Source organism: Melanostigma gelatinosum, assembly GCF_949748355.1.
Source record: "Melanostigma gelatinosum genome assembly, chromosome: 21".
Classification (NCBI taxonomy): domain Eukaryota; kingdom Metazoa; phylum Chordata; class Actinopteri; order Perciformes; family Zoarcidae; genus Melanostigma; species Melanostigma gelatinosum.
Window position 1 is genome coordinate 5,325,647 of NC_136654.1, and position 20,117 is coordinate 5,345,763.

The 20,117-nt window shown below is 45.9% G+C and overlaps 1 protein-coding gene across 5 annotated transcripts in view; it reads right to left on the bottom strand.

Annotated features, from left to right (window-relative positions):
- The window catches only part of trrap (transformation/transcription domain-associated protein), a 69,845-nt gene that overhangs the window by 19,132 nt on the left and 30,596 nt on the right, over positions 1 to 20,117 (bottom strand). For all 5 annotated transcript variants that reach the window (XM_079293798.1, XM_079293799.1, XM_079293797.1 and 2 more), the window contains 19 exons: positions 19,916 to 20,062; positions 17,769 to 17,982; positions 17,417 to 17,545; positions 16,501 to 16,650; positions 15,258 to 15,457; positions 14,942 to 15,063; positions 13,547 to 13,760; positions 13,202 to 13,381; positions 12,882 to 13,028; positions 12,397 to 12,516; positions 10,662 to 10,949; positions 10,096 to 10,233; positions 9,656 to 9,768; positions 8,750 to 8,885; positions 6,603 to 6,794; positions 4,175 to 4,370; positions 3,299 to 3,417; positions 3,061 to 3,207; positions 1,991 to 2,091 (listed from right to left, as the gene is read on the bottom strand). In XM_079293798.1, the coding sequence (XP_079149924.1) occupies positions 1,991 to 2,091; positions 3,061 to 3,207; positions 3,299 to 3,417; positions 4,175 to 4,370; positions 6,603 to 6,794; positions 8,750 to 8,885; positions 9,656 to 9,768; positions 10,096 to 10,233; positions 10,662 to 10,949; positions 12,397 to 12,516; positions 12,882 to 13,028; positions 13,202 to 13,381; positions 13,547 to 13,760; positions 14,942 to 15,063; positions 15,258 to 15,457; positions 16,501 to 16,650; positions 17,417 to 17,545; positions 17,769 to 17,982; positions 19,916 to 20,062 (3,053 nt within the window). The remainder of the gene's footprint in view (positions 1 to 1,990; positions 2,092 to 3,060; positions 3,208 to 3,298; positions 3,418 to 4,174; positions 4,371 to 6,602; positions 6,795 to 8,749; positions 8,886 to 9,655; positions 9,769 to 10,095; positions 10,234 to 10,661; positions 10,950 to 12,396; positions 12,517 to 12,881; positions 13,029 to 13,201; positions 13,382 to 13,546; positions 13,761 to 14,941; positions 15,064 to 15,257; positions 15,458 to 16,500; positions 16,651 to 17,416; positions 17,546 to 17,768; positions 17,983 to 19,915; positions 20,063 to 20,117) is intronic.

The window sequence follows — 20,117 nt, forward strand, 5'->3', positions numbered from 1 at the left end:
TAAATCGGACATACTGGCTGAGGGGTGTGGCCGGTACGATTTGTAGGGGGCGCTAGAGAGCCATTTCTTTCCACACACATATGCAAATTTGGGCAGCAGAGTTTCTACCTCAGATCTGAGAGGGGTGCAAAAATGGTGAGTTTTCATAAATTCCAAGTGCTCCTACAAGCTCCATCCCTACAAAAATGTAAATCAGAATAATAATACCCCATACAATTTCAATAGGGCCTCGCCGGGCCGACGTTGTCGGTGGCTCGGGCCCTAATAACAGATACAAAGTAGAGAGGGACTCTGAAGAGAGAGAGGGGGGGGGGGGTTGAAAGAGACAGATGAAGAGCAGAGTTGAAGGAAGCGAAAGAAAAAGGAGAAAGATGGAGTGAGCGAGAAACAGATTATGATGATCACATTCTGAATTATGTACAGCACATCAATAAGCACCATATTTCACTCGCTGTAATCTTCAAGGCCTTTCCCATCAGCATTACAGAGTAAGCATTTAACCCCGCATGAATTAATGTCACCGAGGGTTTAGGCACTTTGTTAAATTGTACGTCATCACACTGTGCAGATCAATCCATGTAATACTGGGTGACATATGAGCATTACATCTTCATATTTTATCAGAAATGACAGAGAGCGGCAGCAAGGTAAAATAAAAACCTCAGTGTAATGGCTGTATATTTATCTGTATACCAGCCATCGACTGAAGAGCATTGCTACGTCTTAGAGAAATCTGCAAAGCTGATCAACTTGGAATTGTTTTTTTTTTTATCCTGGTCCAGCTCACTTGAGTATTCAATTCAGAAACTGTTAAACAGCAGGCAGCGAAATAGACGAGGGGAAGGAGACGCGATGGCTTCGACGGCACCATTTATGCTGACGGGGAAATATATTCTAGAATCAGCCGTTCTCAGTGGCTTCGAACCTCGCGTTGGCACGCAGTCTGAATAATTGCCACGCACGATTGATTAATAAATAAGATGCAAGAGGCACCCTGAGACGCACCGCCCTGCAGTCAGAACAAGGAGACAGAGAGGCCTCTCCATGGAAAAACACAACCTTACTGAATGAACCTCCAAAGCTACTCTCCCGCTTACTTACATCGACGTGAGTCTCCCAAGCCAATCAATTAAAATGTGTTATTATAAAAAGGTATTTTGGCATGCGATTAAGAAATGGGAGCTTGATTGCTCTGGGAGTCGGAGCCGAAGACCCTCCAGTAATACTTAATGGTGTTGCCTCAGTCGGCGCCGGTGTAAAAGTATATTAACAGTTTCTACTACCCGGCGCAACAGGAGCACTGGCACCCAACAGACTGTCAAATCTATGACACCCGTTTAATTAAATGATCCCAAAATCCTTAACGCACACACACACACACAAACAGCCCCCACTCTGCTATTAATCCCCCCCCAGTGTAGGGGAAACATAATGATTGCAATACACCCTGCTGAGGTGGAGGCAAGTTCTGCTGATCCCAGAGATTCCTGCAAATTGCCTCCAGTTAATTATTGCGCTGGATATACATTTAACAAGCCTTCCTCAATTTTGTCTTTCGCCCCCGAGGACGCCATGTCACGTCAAAGATGACGGGTGAAAAGGGGGTGCCGAAGGGGAGAGGGTGTTAAAGACTGTGGGTATGCACAACCCGTCTGAGAGAGCGGTCGTACGCTACACAGGCAACCCCTGCAGCCAAAACACACCGACACTGTCACAAACATTCACATCTAAGACACGTCAACAGGGTTACCTCGTAACGTAATCTCACAGGTACGTGAGCTTGAGGCGCGAGAGGTGCAGATTAAATACGACTTCCACGTCCCGACAGGATAAAACACCCACGTAGGGTTAAGGGACCACCAGATTGAGGACAACGTGGTAATGAACAAAGGGAAGACGATGACAGATTGTGAAAACCAAAAAAAGTAAAAGAAATCTAAAGTTGGTTCAAATGTGACGTCAGTGACAAGTGGAGCACCGACGGACGTACTTGTTGATTTGAGCCAGGAACATCCCCTTCAGAGCGTAGAACTCCGCCGTCATCTCCTTGGTGAAGTACTTCAGGTTGGTCGACTCGATCACCTCCAAACCCTAACAGACGAGGAAGAGGACAACAACACCGTTTTCATTTCAAACTTCCCGTTTTAGAAACTTTTCGTCGTCGCACGAGAGAGGAATCGCGGAGAAAAAAACAAACAAAAAAAGACAGGTCCATAATCACAGGTGAAAAACAAACAAACTGCTCGGTGTTCATTAAGAAGTAGGGGGAAAAAAAAAAAAAGGTGTTAAGGGAACTAAACTTCCATTATGGTGAGCCTCTGATTAGGTGCCCCCGATGTAGTGCTGTGACAAACGATGTGTGGCGGGAGCGAGAGACAGAGGGAACCAGAGGAGATGAGATAGAAGTGAGAGAGACTGGCACTTTTAATGACTTGTGGTGTGCTGAACCGCTTCTATTAATCAGAGTACTCCATGGGCTTAAGAGCAAGCTCCCGAGTTACACTCTGTTATAAGTCTCCGTGCTATAACTTGTCACCTCGGGAACTTGCTCTTAATACTCCCCTCCCCCCCCCCCCCCCCCCCCCACACTCAAAGTGCTGCTAACTACACCTCCAGCTACTGCGAACAGAAATCAACCCAAAGTACTTAAATCACACTTGTTCTTCAGTAGGGGGCCGGCCTATTTCAAATTGGAGCGTGCGTTACCACGGTCCAAATGTCTTGCAGCTGCGCTGCATTATGGTGCAGGTGCCACATGGGTGCGATGTATTTATCATGTTTTGATCACACATAATTGGACTGTACAGACTAAATGATGTGTGCCCTTTCTGGAGAGTGATTTTGCTAATAAAACATTTCATGAGTTACTTACACGCTAATATAACCAAGAGTGATTTTGAACGCTTGTAGTATATTATTAATTATGGGCACAGTTCTACCAAACAATCTTAGGGCTTGAATGCATTGAGATGACAATAAATACTTGTAACTACTGTTTGTGGTGGAAAAAAGAAAATATATATCTTCATCAGTAACATCCCAGAATTAGGGGCATCTTACCTGCATGCACTCATTCTTGCCCATGACGCCAGCCAGCTGCAGATAACATTTGACCTGCTGCCTGATCTTCTGGAAGCAGTCGACGATGGGCACGGTGGGGATGGTGTGGATCCGACTCAGAATGTCCAGAGCCACGTTCACCAAACCCTGGGGAGACGGGGCAGATACGGTTTCACATATTGCTAATTGATTCACACGTATTTTGAATTCACGTGACTAAAAAGGCTCAGCGCAGTACCTGTTTGCGTCCTATCTTGCCGTACTGAATGATGGCAGAAGCCGAGGCATGAACTCCTAACATGGCGTTGTTGTTGTTTGGATCATGCTGCGTGTTCGCCTCGTATGCCGTCACTATGGCTGTGGACAAAGACAGAACAACAATGATTTTTGTCTTTATACCAAACGTGTCATATTTGAAGAAGTAAGCAAAAAAAAAAAGTGTGTTAAAGCATATGTTAAAGTATATTAAAGTGTTTTAAAGTATGTTAACGTATATTAAAGTGTGTTAAAATACGTTAAAGTATGTTAAAGTGTGTTAAAGCGGGGCTCGGGGCAATATGAACAGTTGGGATCTTCGAGCGCTCTGGAAGCTCTGCAGAGGAGGGCACCGGGGACACTAAATGTATTGAGCGGTAAATGAGCCGTGGCGGTGAATTTCATCAAGAAAATTCCATTTCACTTTAACATAGGTTTGAAGGCTGTCAGGTATAAATGAAGTGGATTTTATTGGCATGGTGCTGCAGAGCCACAGCTATCATTATTCCAGCGCCTCACACAGTTGGGGCTCAAGTTGCTTGAGACATCACATTTTGCAGTGGCTGCCTCTCTGAATGGTTTTAAAGTCACTGCAGGTGAGAGCACTGAGCAAGGTGTGTGTGTGTGTCCTGCAGCGAGAGTGCTTTTGCGAGCTGACATTTGGAAATGTAGAGACCCTGAGGGGGGTTCTGCAACGCGTGTCCTTTTAAAAGAAGACCCCTTACTGGAAGTAACAAAAACCTGAGCAGCAATCTGAGCGTGTGCCTGCATGGCAGAGGACCTGTAATACACATGAAACGTGTAAAAAAAAAGCCCTGCGTGTGGACATCAACGCGTGTTTCGTTAGCGTGTGTCGTACCTTGGTAGTGGTGCTGGCGCCACATGAAGATGCTGCTCCAGTGGGACAGGTCGTCGGACACGATGGGCAGTCGGTTCCTCCAGGTTTTCACCACCGTCTTCATGTCGTGGAGGCTGGTGTTGCGGCCCAGGTTAGCCGTCTGAAGACCCGCATTAATCTGGGCCGCTTCCTGCAGCTCGATGATCTGCTGTGCCGCCTGGGGGGAGGGGGGGGAAATTAGGAAAATCTGCTCTCGAGCTTTTCTGTATATTTCATACAGTATCCTGACCACACTCACTTGACTCTTTTCACCTCCACTTTAAACTTTTATGACGCATGCAAGGTGGATGAAGCAGCCAAATGGCAAATGCTTCTCATGCTTGCAATGTTTACAGTGAACACTTTGTTAAAAGACTTGGTCCAGACAGCTCCACCAGCTGCACTTAATCTTGTTAATATTTTGTCCACACAAATGTATGCTACACGCCAAAGTACCTGCTTAGTTTGCACTGAATGACACACATTCGCTGTCAGTCGGTGGCTGGTCTTTTATTATATCTCATTACACCTCATGTCATTGTTTGTGTTCTGTTGCTGTTGTGCTTGCTTAAGTTTGTTTGGACACGCATAATAAGTTAGCCATAAAAATCTCTCTTCCCGTTGTTTTTTACGTCTTCAGTGTGTGGAATAAGAACTTCCCTAAAATATCGAAATGCATTTAATGAAAACATGGTTAGAAAGTGGATGTGGAGTGTTTGGTGATCAGATTTGATCTAAGAGGTGATGGGGTGGGACACGTGTAGATCAAGAGACGATGGAACAGGAAGAAACGTGACGGCAAGGAAGACGCATAATGGGAGACGGCTGCATTAATGGAAAAAATGACTTGAACAAGGTAAAAGTATAGAGACAGAGAGCGAAAAAAAACATAAAAGATGAGGTGAAAGGTAGAGCCTGAAATGATCAGAGAGGGTATTGACAGATATGAAGACAATGCCGGGGCTGTCCTCCTTAAGGCCACCGGCTTAAGACTCGTACTCAACCATCCCGGAGCCTGAAAGCCTCCACAAACGAGCTGGATCAAAGGGACCAAACACATTTACCTCCACAGACAGTCACACTGCAAGATCTGTAGCATAACCTTCTCATTGCCTCTTGTAACGCATATTATTAGGCATATTGTGAAAATGTCACGCAAACATTTTGCCGTTAGAAATACAGTCCGGCAATATTTCGTTCCTGCCATCAAAATTATTTTGTGGGGAGGAAAATCGTAACGTCTTCCTATATTACTTCAATGGCCAATCTGGCAAATTCTCGGCAAAGAAGAAAAGGGACTAGGAGACGTGAAAATGATAATGGAGGGCTTCTATCTCACTCCGTGGAAGAGAAAGCCCCATTGATCGCCCCAAAGCCGCTTTGTGAACACATGATTAATCATCCCATTATAACTACTCATCAATCAATATTAAAGCCAACCCTCATAATCTATAGTGTGGGTGATAATCCATTGATCGCCAGTCACTGCTGAGAGCTGGGATTTGATGATAACTTCATTGGAATGGTATTGTGAACCCCTTTCGGTATTTGCACAGTCTGGGCTTCTTATTCTCCGCTGCTCGCGGAGTCGAGAACATGAGATATAGAGTTTGGAATGGAGATTTACATCAGGCCGCTTGGCTGGGCAGAGGAATAAATAGCTTGTTTTCCCTCGGCTGGGGTGAATAATTGGACTGCACGTATGCGAGCACACGCACGACCAAAACACACAAACACAATAACAAAGAGCGTAGTCACCCAATTCAAATAACCATTTTGAAAAGATAAATGTAGTGAATCAGAGCTTTACTGAAGACTTAACCCCCCACCCCCCCCACACACACACACACACTCGCATCTCCCTAAACAAAATAAATTAGGCAATACAATATTTTTCACAATTATCTGTTAATATCAGCTGATGGCCCATTTCTAACCTTCATTCAGACTGTCCCATTCATCATGTAAATGTAATTCTACTGCAGGTATTTAATCAAATGGTATCTGATGTCAGGGAAGTAATTACAGCTATTCTAAACTAACTCGTCTTCTTCGCTCGTTCTCTGTTCACTCTACCTTTTTCAATTTTCTCCCTTCTCATCTCCGCCCCCGTCTATTGTAATCTCTCATCAAAGTGGAATCAAAGAGGCTTGAAAGTTTTTTGATATTTTTTCTTTTTTAATCATCCATCTCAATTCTACAAAATAGAGTGTGAGGGGAGATAGAGGCCGTTATCAGAGTTACTGAACAACATCTCAGGGCCACAGACGCTCTCTTGACATGCATCTCTTCAAGCGCTTATCGCAATAAACCGACTTCCCGTCACTATTCATCCCCGGTTCCCTGACCGCTGCCTCGGTCTGACGGGAGCCTTTTCGGCAGAAAACCTTCATGCATTGTGTACACTGACCTGCAGCAGCGGCGTGTGAACGTGGGAAACGATGTGAGGCAGCCTCCTCCACTCCCGGATGGCCAGGCTGGAGGCCATCTCCACCAGCCGCTCGATGAAGTTGAGCTGCTGCTCCTCCGGGTGGCAGATGGCCAGGTAGCCGCGGTGCATGTTCACCTTCCACGCCATCTCCTTAGGACAGCTCAGCTCCACCTGGAAGTGTCGCGCAGAAGGTCAACTTACATGTGTCAACACACGTGTATAGGAGCAGAAGACTGCGGCTACAAAACTGAATGATCAAGAATAAATAAAGGACAGCAGGGGGTTTCATATCTGATGGTCTGAAAAGTACTGTCCCATATCAAGATGATTCACAATAACACTGTTGCTGTTGGTAATGGGAGTTTTGCTGGTTTGCAGTCATCTAAAGAGCATAAATGTTTTGTTTTATTAATCAGTCTTTCACTTATTCTACCATCTGCCGTCAATCTTTACTCGTGTTCGCACTGAAAAACAACTTCATCTTGCTATTTTATGTTGTGAAGAAATCCACAGGCTTTCCTAATAAATTCATCCCGTTAACACACGGGATAAATTCATGTTTAAGACTGTTTTTTTAATTCGCTTTGTTTTTAAGTTCCATAACTATTTTGTGGCATGACACATGAGCAGTACATTGAAAAATGTATCCGTTCAGGAACAGCTGACTGAGTCACTAACAGACAGTAGCTGTTATTTTCAAATAAAAAAAAGATTAATTCAAGAAAGAATGTGGATTTGGTGACATATTCTCTTGAAACAGATACAGTTGGTGCATGTGGCGCGCTATTCTTGTGCTTGTTTGTCCATACGATGCCAAGCAGAACAGAGCAAACCCGTCACAGCAGTTGGGACTGTGGCAGTTTTAATTAAATGAAAACACCCGAGGGGCAAAAGACCTATAACACCTTCCCTGCACAATTTAGCACAATACTGTTTCCAGTTCATTTTGTGCATGCTTTCAGCACGACTTTTGTACTAATGACTAATCAACCTGGCGAGTCTGACACGGAGGCGGAGGAGATGGAAAGGCCCCGCTATTGATTAAATCGCTGAGTGCATTAACGCTAAACAAACAACAGCCCAGGGGAGCCCGCCACGTCAAACCTGAGGTCTGCTGCTGTGTTTATAAGAGTGAAAAGAGCACGAGAATGAGGACGCATAGGTGTATATATGTGTCTGCTCGTCCGATGTCGGAGGAAATTACAGTGACCGGTTAGAGCACACTTATCGGGGGGGTTGACGCTTGATGAATATCCTGGAGACAGGGCCGCCCTCATCATGAGCCGGCTGTAATCGAAAGCGGGGGACATTTGGACTTCGCCTCTGAGCTGGCGAGCAGTGGGCAGGCCGGCGACTGAACGCCTTTCTCCTTCTCCTCCGCCATAAAACAAATCGCCTCGCAGCAGATGCCGGGGGTAATTATTCACGCGAGCAGCTGTCGTAAATATTAGCCGCTAAAACCAGAGGTGCAGAGCGAGGGATGAAGAGGTGGAGGTAAGAGAGGGTAGCGATGACAGGAAGAAAAAAACAAGTAAAGAAGAGAAGTTGGAGAAGTGAGAGACAAAAAAAAAAGGGAAATGGGAACACAAAGGAATGAAGGAAGGGAACACGGAGGAAGGGATATAGCGGCGTTGGTGCTGCCATCCAGACAATTTAATTAGGTGTCACCTTAGGACAGAGCGGCTCAATGGATCGGTTCCAAGTCTCCTTGGAAGAGCAAAGCAGGAGTATTTGTTATGTCAGGTACTATCACGAGCTTGCCACCCGTCTACACTTTGTTTTAGGAAACACGAGGCCAATAAATTAACAGAGCAAAAAGCTGAACTGCATTCCCACAGCTTTACAGCCGGCTCGCTCATTATCCCCGTGTGGACGGACCCAATATCAAGTGACGATACTTCACACGGACACGAGGCCTGCACCTAACGTACAGCACTGTACCTGAAAGCAAGGGTGAAATGAAAAAGTAGAGTCGAGGCTCTGGTTCACTGGGTTCAAGCCGAAAGAGGCTCCACTGCGTCTGTGACTTCTATTTTCTACTGTTTTTGTCCTGTGTGCAGATGTGTTTACGTGTGTATAAATACATGTGGTAACATGTTTTTACGTTGGGACTGCACACTGCTCACCTGTACCAGAGCCTCCTTCATGGCAGCCCAGTTGGAAACCCTCCAAGCACACTCGAGCATGAGGTAAGGGTTCGAGTGGCCTTTGGATTGGCCGTATTCTGTCAAAGGTTCCCACTGGTTCAATTCCTTCGAACATCTGGACAAGAAGACGAGGGAGATGAAAGGTTTAGGCGACTTTAAACAGTGTATGCTTATAAATGTGAAACAGCTGTGCAAAACAATAAATTGAATTCCTTTCTGTTAGTCCAGTGGGTCATTTGGAGCAGTCACTGTGGGAGGTTTGCCTAGTTAAAAAAAAAATGTATTTGGGCTTTTTAAAATACCGTCTGGGTTTTTCACATTTGCATAGGCCATATATTTGTGCCTGCTTTAAAGCTAGAAATGATTTGCATGGTAAAATACACCAAATATTAGAGGTAAAATACATTTAATTTCATTTTAAAATAATAATAATGAGGTTTTAACAGGCAGGGAAACGGCTGGTTCAGCAGGGAGGCATGGTGATCATCCTAGACTTTGGCAAGTTGTTATTAAAAAGTAATTTAATTCAGATACATCACAACTAAAGTTGACTTGAAAAATCGCTGCGGACAGATGCATATTTTCCCAATAACCTATGCCACATCCATATATGAGCAAAAATTATATTTAGGCCTGCAAAGAAAGCAATGACAAGAAAAATATAGATTTCAGACAGAAATTCGATTTGTTGATTATATTATGGCTTCTGGGTGCCCTGCCGTATAATTTGTGTCATGAATGAAATAAACGTTATCTGGTTTGAACAATCAATGGCGCACAGTATATATATGAAGGTATTAAAGTAACAATCCACACTGGTTTTGTGCTGCGCTGGCTCTCTCGATGTGTAACACGAGACTGCCCTCTGGGACCCAGAAACCTTACCGTATCCAGTGGTCCTCCCAGAGCTGGTACTCTGGGAAGATGGCCGGGGAGACGTTGCTCCTCTCGTGCTCTTTCCTGGCCTTCTCCATCGCTTTCTCGTAGCTTTCTTGGGCCTGAACAGACACGTGACAGATGTTAATAAAAAGCTTTTTGAGGCTAATAGAATGATTATGAGTACAACCTGCCCGCCTCGATGCAACCTTTTCTTTTATATCCTCGTTGATATATAAGGATATATAAGATTAGAAACACCTCTCAGTGAAATGCAATATCATTTAACGGCACCACAAATTACAGCCCATGACGTTAAATAACACCTTCATGGTGGTAGGATTTATTTGCAGGACGGCGAACCCAATAAACTGGCAACAGAGTCTCGTAAGTAGGACCATGCATTCATTTGAAAGTGCCCGCTGGTTTCCTGTCAGGACAGCGCTCACCTGTTCAAAGAAACCATGCTGCTCGTAGGCGATGGCCGTGGCGGTCTCAGGAAACTTGCACCTCTTCTGCCACAGGCCGGCCCACATGTCCTCCTCTTGGAGCAGAGAGTAGAGCTCTGCTAGAGAGTCCAAAATCTCCTGTAGAGAGGGAGAACAAAATGTAGACGGCAGCGGAACAAATTGAAACGTTTGCAGCGATCGCACTATAGATGAACGAGAGCAGCTTTGCTGATGAGTCTAGTTCAAACGAGATAAGAGGCAGAGCGCCGACTTTAAACATGAGGCTGAGACGCACAAAAATACACGACGCACATGACAAATATATTTTCAGATCCTCCACAGTGGAAGAGAATGATTCATTTAAAAAAAAGTGTGTCACATTATGATCCACTTTGTTTTTTGAGAATTTCTTTTCCTGACAAATAAAAGTCATGGAGGAAACACTTCACTGTACCAATATTGTAAATTGTCAAGTTAATAAATATCAGCCAAAATAAAAAAAATCTTTAAACTTGGATAGTGCCAGCTCAAAGTGTATATATATATATTTATATGTGTATATACACCTGTTGAGGTGGTGTGATGCTCTCCTGCTCGTAGAACTCGGTGCTCTGCTTGGGTTTGTTGTGCAGGCTGAGGCCCTTTTCAAAGGCCTGCTGCTCCAGCATTAAAGTGGAGCGCAGCCAGAGGTTGTGCGTCTTGCCCAAGTACTTCAGCACACACGGGCGGATGGGAATGGGAGGCACACACTGGGACATGGCCTCGACGAAGCAGTTGAGGGCGCTGGGCTGACAGTCCCTCTGGGCCTGGTGGCTGCCGCTGCACAGGAAAGGACTCATTTCTCCTGACAGAGCCTGCAGAGCAGAGGAGAGAGCTCATCGACTACACACAGTTTCACTTCAGCAGCCGTGCACTGATCTAGCGTATTGATAAAGGCATTCTGTTGCATGTATGGGATGCAACATGATGCCTTTTCTCCAGTAACAGAGAGCTGTTAAGAAAAAGGAAAAAAAGAGGGAAGAGGTAAGAAAAAACAAGCACTGTGACTGTGAAGGGACACATCGTCTGCCCGTTTGTGTATTCAGAACAGAAAATGAAAGACTTAAGAAGGTCTCCTGTTATTTCAGGTAATGGCATTGTTCGCTGGTTTAAAAGCTACTCAGCCTCTCAGAGCGGCCACATTTGCACAAAATAAGACTTTTGAGTGTGACCGCTGAGTTAGTGCTCCGGTAATCATGACTGACACACACTCAGAAATAAATGATGTATTGGTAATGAATAGAATTTCCACTGCCCGTTGACAGCATGGAATAATTAATCCCTTGATGGTCACTTTCATGAGGCTGGTGGTGGAGAAGGCCAGTCATCAAATTCCTTTCCTGAGGAGAATATGCTTTTCTATAATTCCCATGTAATCCCCCCCCCCCCCAAAGAAATAAAGCCAGTGATCATTCAATTTCCACCATGAATTGATATGGTGTAATAGCGGCATGAAACGCAGGGCTGAGGTAGGCGTCAGAATAAACACGTGACACATTAGTGACATCATGCCTGTCGCACAGGAAGAAAATAAACTTTGAAGCAATCTCTCTACTGACTGCATCTTTCAGATGTTGAAGAGCTCAATCACTTCAAATCAGGGCCTTTTCAACGAGTCTCAAAATACTCGACATTGCATCTGGTTCGTTAAACTCATTACAGCATTCCTCCCTCTGCTTTCTCGCTTCCATATTAGGCGTAAATGAATCAGTCCTAATTGAGCGGAATGGCATGTTTTGAGACAAATGGGATGGCCGAGGTCAGAGTTACTGTCTGCTTGCCTTGTTGATGAGATACAGAAAAGGATATAGAGAGTGGATGAGTATGTACGTGTTTGGGCACAAGGAGAACAAATAGGTAATGTGCAAAAAAAGACTTGGAGATGGAGAGAAGACATACGTGTACATCTGTCTTTGTGATTCAGATTCAGAAAGAGACTGAATTGTCATTGTGTCATTTACAAAACATGGGGCTTGTTTAGATTTAACAAAGTAAAAAGGCTCCACTTGGCTCACAGTATGGAAGCTGTGTCGCGCACATGGAAAAGATTTTGGCAGTACATAACAAGCATCAAATATTTCCCCACAAAGCTGGATGTCGATGCTAAAAACATCAGGTGCACAACAAAGACGCATGCATTTCTTTCTATTGTGATGACTTACATACTTACACATACTCGTTATAGTTGTACTGAAATGTCCGAACACTGAAGTTACCGAGCTGCGTGCTTCTGTGCCCTGGGTGTAAGTATGTTATACTCACATGCTGCTGCCTGTCAGAGAGGATCTTCCAGAGGCGAGGGAAGAGCTGAACCCAGGTCCTCTCAGCCAGCGGCGTGGAGATGTGACAGAGCTGGACCAGAGCGTTCAGAAGTGCCCCTGTCTAAACCAGAGCAGAGACCAAAAAAATTAAATGACAGCTGCTGACTCAGCAAGGCGGCGGTTCCCTGTCTTCGGGGCTCGAGAGCACTGCAGATTCGCTGTCCTACTGGGTCGGTAATTGTATTCAACTGATGGTCTACGTTGACAAACACGTCCCCCGTTTTACAGCTAGAATGAAAATCAGCAGGGTGCTGGATCATAAAAAAATATTTGAAAATATGATTAAATTGATATATCTCAAACACAGCATTCTCTGCTAGAAGTGGCCCCTGTGTAATTAGGATAATACTGAAAGTTCCTCACGTCAACATTGCAGTTTTCTCAGCCCCTCAGCACACTGCTGGACAGAGTAGAGGCCAATCTTACCTTGACCTCCCGTAGTGAGTCGAGAAACTTGTCGTGGCGGTTTGTCAGCATGTGCAGCTGGTTGCCTGCGTCTCTCTCAGCCTGCTCCTTGGTCTTGGGGATGGCGGTCTGGTCACCTGGTGCTAGTTCTATGTCTATCTCCACATCCTGCCACAGAAGAGAGGAAAACCATTGTCTTTTGGGAGAGCTTTGCAAACTAAGAAGCTTTAATCTTTTCTCAGGACCACAGTACGTAACACACAGATAATTGGATAATGTGATAATTTATGCGAGTGAGCGTGTCTCTTGCTGTATTGTGTGTGTGTGTGTGTGTGTCCCACCTCCTCCTTGGTCTCGCTGGTCTGACTCTCACGTGGCTCCTGCTTGACATGCGTCGCCATAGCGAAGGCAGCGCGGTCGTGGCTGTCAGCCAGGTTGATGACGTTAGTGATGGAGGGCAGCATGGATCCCTGGCAGCTGGTGCCGATGATGGTGTTTCGTTCACACACTGCCAGCAGCAGCTAACACACACACACACACACAAAGACCAGGTGCAAAAGGTCAGTGACAGTAAACGACATGACAACAAGAGGGTGGTTGAATTTAAACTACTTTTGAATGAAAAATGCATTATTTTTAATGTTGGATAAAAGGCTTTCAAAGACCAGAGGCAGCGCTCGGCTTACCTCTATGCACTGTTTGATCCAGAAGTGGCTGCCCATGGCCTCCCAGTTCTGAGAGCAGCAGATGTAGAGCAGCCTCTCGTACACGCGCCGCTTCATGGAGGAGTCAAACACCTCAAAGAACTTGGCTCTGATCAGTGGCTGAGTGCACCGAAGCCCCGAGAGGAAGGCCGGCTCCAACTTGGACGTGATGTCACTTCCTGAAAGGCTCTCGTCCCTGAATCATGCGACGGGCAAAACGTTTGTTTGACAAGAGATTGCGTGCCGGCTTTTACCCATTTGACAATAACGACTGTGACACTCAGGGCTCAGTGGCATTTCTTGAGAATAGCAGTGATGTATGCTAATATTGGCATATGCCACTGCAACAACACTCAGACATGTTGACGCAATTCAATGAGGCTTGAGATTTTGTCTTTCGTCAAGTGCATTTGTAAATGAATTACGTTACTAAATATCATCCGAGCAGTACCACCCTGGACAGGTCGCCAGATGATCACAGGGCCGACACATAGACACAGACAACCAATCACACACCTGCAGTATGTGGAAGCCCGAGATCCCAAAAACACAAGCTAAGAAAAACTGCATTTTTTAAATAATACAAAGAATATTGTAAAAGTTATATTTACAGCTCATTTATTAATTTCTATGTAACTGTGACATAATTGTGTATACTACTAATTAGCACGAAACGTCATCTCGGAGCAACATTCTAACGTAAGGCGCCCGCATGTTCAAACAGCCGTGTAGTGCAACACCGACAGCCACGGAAGTGCGGGGAGATGGCAGTTAACACTGAATATTCTGTGAAATTAAGTATCTTTAATGTGGTTACTCCACAGTTAGTAAAGCACCAACCGTCATGTATTTAACACTTAAATAACAAATGTCATCATTGCGACATCGTCCTGCTGCTCTAAACGGGCCTCGTGGGTATGATTCACACAGCAGAAGGAGAGAGGGGGGCTGGGATAAAAACAACAAAAGGCAAGGCTGCCACAGCTGCATATTGCCCCTATTTGCGCCATTCTCTTAATCACACATTGTACTGGCACAGCTGCTTTATCGTTCCATTATCATTACTCGTTGTCCATCACGGCTGTACGGCTCGTTTTAAACCTTTTGACATGAAGAGCAGATGGGCTGGAGGAATACGGGGTACATTTGGCTGATTAAATGTGTATGCGTGTGAGACAGAAAGACAAAAGGGGCGGAGTTTGATGAATAGCAGGCAGTAGGACCATGACTGATACACCACACATGCTTCAAACCCCCGTCCTCCTCATCTTGACCCAACCTCCCGCGACTTTCATCCCTCCTTTTTAAGATGGATGCAAGGGCGGCGTGGCGTCAGCGTCACGGCCATTTGGCCAGGTGATGAATGGCGATAATTACCTGTAGACGTAATTAACGAGGTCCAGGAACTGGGCGTTTAACTCAAGTTCGTCGGGGAAACGCTTCTCTATGTAGGTCATCATCTTCACCAGCAGGATGGACTTCTCGCGTAGGTTGGGCATCTGGAGGGAGGTGGAAGAAGAGGGGTGTCGGTCAGAAAGGAGCGATGGTGGCGATGAAAATCAACGAGAGAGAAAGATATTCAGATTCTTTCTTGTGACTGCATCTCTCAGCCTTTTACTGCTTGCTGTCCTTCCACAGCGTAAAAGAATATGTGCGTAACTTACTATTGTTTGAGAGTAAGCCTCCTTCTTACCTGATTCGCAGCCATTGGAGAATTGTTCTTCACCCACTCTTCAACAATTTTGACGACAGCGCGGAGGATTTTGGGGTCGGGTGACTTCTCAATCAGCGACGTGAGGATGACCTGGATGAAGTTCTTCCTCATTTCCATGCTCATGACGGACAGGCGAGTCTTCACCAGGTCAAGACTCAGCATCACCAGCTCGCTGGTCACTAGAGGAACAGAGGGGTTAACGGTGAGAGGCAGGACTGAGGATTTACGCAAAACTAATATCGATGGAAAGTATTCGTTGACAGTTGTGGATAATATTTTATCCATAGTTTATATAAAAGACACCAGCTGAATTTAGTGTGTCTTCAATATCAGCTCGGCAAGCAACCAAAATATTGGTCATGTGAGTCCTGCACTTCTATATGTTTAGCGGTGATAGCAGCCAAAAATACAACGCAACAGTCGGGTTGGAACTACTTTACAAGGAAGTTCATTAGATTAGAGAGACATGAGGTTGGTTAGTGACTAGAACTGTGCCTAGTAGAGGGTAGATGTCTGCGTTTCCCGATATAGTCATTAGGGAGCAATTTAGAGCCCGGATAGCATCTTACAGCCATTACCTCTCTTCTGAGAAGAAGCAACAGGAATCATGTCGTGCCCGACTTCTATAAATCCGGCGAAGCCACGCTCAGGGAAGACGGGGAACCTCGATGAATTTTGTAATAGTCACGAGAAAGCAAAACCTAAAGCGCTGAAACAACACTTGTCTTCTCTTTACCCTCGCTGCCTGCAGTATGAGGCAGGTTGTCAAGCGGTTCTATATCAAACACTGTCTACCCTTTCAAACCCATAACAAAACATGACGAGGTTACCATCCGTTTGTTTTATCCGGAGAGAGGCTATCAGACAGATACAGGGATGAGGAACATTCTCTGTGAAAGCAGACTGTAGAGTGGGTCTCACCCGGCTACGGAAGCTACTGAGAACACAGCTGGGCTCATTGATGTAGAACTTTTGATCCGGCCTTTGTAAGGAGCCGGGCTCTGCCGAGATACCTGAGCTCTAACGGAATCTGAGGAAAGTCAACAATCGACAATGTGCCCAAGTGACCTCACGCACAGCGCTTGTTGGATCGGAGTTGGGGATACGCATGCACACTAGCCTTCCTGATCATGTCAGCCAGCTGTAGCTGCAGCACTGTAATATTAGTTCAATCGAAGTCTGGCCTCCGCGTATTCTTTACACTGAATTCATGTCCATGTACCCGTGCTGGTTTCCGTGACCCCTGGGTTGGCCTGCTGGGGGCTCAGGTGTTCGCGCACCATCTTCTGCAGCGAGCGCATGAACACCGAGATGAGGCGGTCGATGTAGCTGGCGTTGTAACTGCATGCTGACTTCAGGATCATCAGTGTTCCTGGGAAACAAATGAAGGGGAAGAGAGAGAGAGAGAAACACAACAACATGAGAAGTGACAGACACACACCTGCAGTCAGCCTGTGTTCATATACACAGCACGACAAGGACTTTATTTCTTTTTGTAAAGGGACTTAACTTAAGTTTATCACAGAGGGATAAGTAAAAGAAATGTCCTTCTCTGTTCCCTCCCCCCCCCTCCTAATCACATCAGCGCTTCCTCTCTTTGACAGCAGGACACCAAATGCTTTTTATTGACCACAACGGCCATTTTGGGAAACCATACAAAATAGCATTACCTTTAGTCTGTTCCCCAAAAGTCATCTGTCACCTTAAGGGCCCTTTATTCGGAACGCTATTGCATAGTTCAAATAAAAGAAAAAGACAATCTAATAACTGTCTCTTTGGAATAAGCTTCAATGTAACTTTTTGAGATAAATACTCTCGGACATCTGGTTAAATAGCAGTAATGTTCGTACGGGGAGGGTGGCCGAAAGCAGCAATTCTTCCAGAAACAACCTTTCCCAAACCGCTGGACTGTGGCCTCCGTTTAAACAGACCAGATGTTCGCCCGAGCCCCGGGCTCGTCGGCTTGCATTTTAACGACCCACTCACCGGCGTAATTGCGAAAAAGTGACTAAAGTGGCTTGGTTTTTGTAAGGATGGAGAGGGAGTGTGAAAAATTGTAAAAACCAAACCCCACACACACCCGCAGGGTTTATGAGTGACAACGTGAGAGTAAAGGGATGAAGGAGAAGAAGAATTACCAAAGAGCTGTGTGGGGTTAGTGTTGCTCGTGGCTTTTTCGTAGTTGGTAAGTCCCTCATAGATGACCTTGCCCACAGCAGCATACAGACACTCCAACTCCTCATACTTCGATGCCACCGTTGATGTGCCTAGAGGGAGAGGAGCAGCGTTTACGTCAAACGAAAGAGAAGTATCCAAATCAATGCCTTGCTTTTAGCACATAAAAAGCAAACTTAAGAATTTAAGCATCAATCAACAGAGCAACGGTCCAAATATTTTAGTTAACAATTTCCTCAGACATGCAGTGCTTTCCTGAGTGTATGAGCGCAAGCTGGCCTGTTACAATTTAGGCATTGAGCGCTGGCGACTTACTAGGCTCGGTGGGGAAGATGCTCATGAGGCGAGATAGGAGGGAGTGGACGGCCCGCAGGACTTTGGTGTTGCCGCAGGTCATGCATGCGGCGATGCCCCGCTGGAGGGGCTTAAAATGGGCCAGGATGGCCGGGGACTGCAGCACCGTCAGCAGGAAGCAGAGGATCTCCAGTCCGGTGCAGATGTTGGAGATGTTAGCCTGGGCTGGCTGCTCCTGAGAGGACATGGAGAACAGTGGAAGCAGGTCAGTGGAGGAGAAGAAGTGTGTGGCTAAGACGGTCAACGGTGGACAGACTATACGAGGGCAGTTACTACCAGTCGAGTGCTCTGATGAACTGATCTCACCATGTCCGCATTGCAACAAATGCGACTCTAGTCCACAGATAATTATCCGTTATGTCTATGTGCGACTCTCTCTTCACCTTTTTTTGGAGAATAATTTCCGATATTGTCGCTTTTCTTAAAGCAATATCATCTGTAGGGGAATTTTAATAACGCCCAACCCTACCCTATTATGCCTCTTAATAAACGTGACCTCCATATCAAGGAAAATATTAAGGCTTGTCTTTTTAGACCCAAGTCTACAACTCTAAAACAAAGCAAGAAAAAAAACGATTCTGCAAATTCATCCCTAGATGCATTAATCATCCAAGTTTTTATTACACAGACAGACGACTCGGGAATCAATATTCTACACACGGAGGTATTTCTCACACAAAAGAACCGAGGCAGCGTGATTGCCGCTAAACCAAAGATCAATGGGCAACATTGGGTCCTAATTTTGTCTAAATTGCAATCAAGGTTCGGCGTGATTGCAGGGCCAAGAGGATAATCTGGGACAGATCCATAGCACTAATCTTAGCTAATGAACAAGGTGACTTTTGCGATAAAGCTCCCGGTAGATATTAGGGTGGTATTGATTCGGCACCGTATTAACAGAACGGGACCGTGTCTCTGGAGCCATGCAGATTCGGGCATGCATGTGCTTCGGCGTGCGATCGTGTGCGTGTTTTGCGCGCGTGTCACCCGGCACTCTGACGCCACTCCTCCCCGGCTCTTAATCACTGCCACGCCAGTACAATGAGATGATAAAAGGTAATCCGATTGAGAGCATTGAGTAAGACGGCTAGGCAGGTAGAGCATGCTCCCAAGGGGGAAAAGGCCCGTGTATGTGCATCTGCATAAGACCTACAGAAAGCCTTGTTTGTCAGACCATCCCCATGGGATCTGGAGGGGCTGATTGTGTGTGTGTGTGTGTGTGTGTGTGTGTGTGTGTGTGTACTAGGCGGAGAGAGAAAGGCGCGACCGATGCAGTGATCCCCAAAAGGGAACAAGGGAAGTACGTGACAATTGCCGGCGAGCGGCGATAACCTTGTCCGAACAGCAGCGCCGAATCAGACCAGAGAGATGAGTAGAGAAGGAGGAGCGACGGATAACAATAGAGAGCAGGAAGAGAGGCCGCGATAAGAGGCTGAAGAGAAAAAGAAGAGATGGGAGAGGAGGAGGGGGGGGGGGGGGGCAAGAGACAGAGGGAGCGGCGAGGAGAGGAGCACAGAGGCACACAGACGGCAAGGATGAGGAGTTTAGGATGGAGAGGGGAGGGGGGGGGGGTTGAACGAGAAGGCGCAGGGCAACCCGGAGAGACTCTTGTTATCTCACCACTGTCATTATTTTGTCATTATGGCGGTCGGCGCCTCACTTCATGTATTACTGATAACAGACAAAGGACTCGGAGGCGTTAGAGCAAACACTAAGACAGAGCTTAAGCGGAGACGGAGTAACTTCTGCGGTCTCTGGGAAAAGCGAACAGCAGAGGCGCATTAGTTACCCTTTCCTGTTTGTTGATTATTGCTTTGAGCTGTAACAACGAGCCGGAATATGTTCAATTTTATTCAGACTTTATTTGAATAAAAAACACTGTTGATTACATGCACTTGCGACATGCTCACGTAAACAAATACGTTTTTTAAAAGTTTTTTTTACTAATCCGAAGAACAGCATGGCCCCCATCACGAAATAGAAAAGATAAGCTGTTACAGGTCTGGTCGCAGTGATTGACGAGTGATCTCTGGGAAAGGCAGTGGAGAAGCAGCAGTAACGCCGGCGTAGAACCAATGATGTCACCAACACAAGCGTGCATATCTTACCACGGTCATGAGCAGCTTGTCAAACCACTGCAGCTTGAGCTCGGCGCGAGGCCACATGTCAGGCCTGAGGGCAGACTTCATGAGGCTAACGCAGCGACGGGAGAGCAGCTCCCCCGGAGACCCCGCCACGTTGGTGCTGTCGTTCACCTAGACGGGAGAGAGAGGGGAGGAAGGTTGGTATCATTATCATTGTCAATGACAA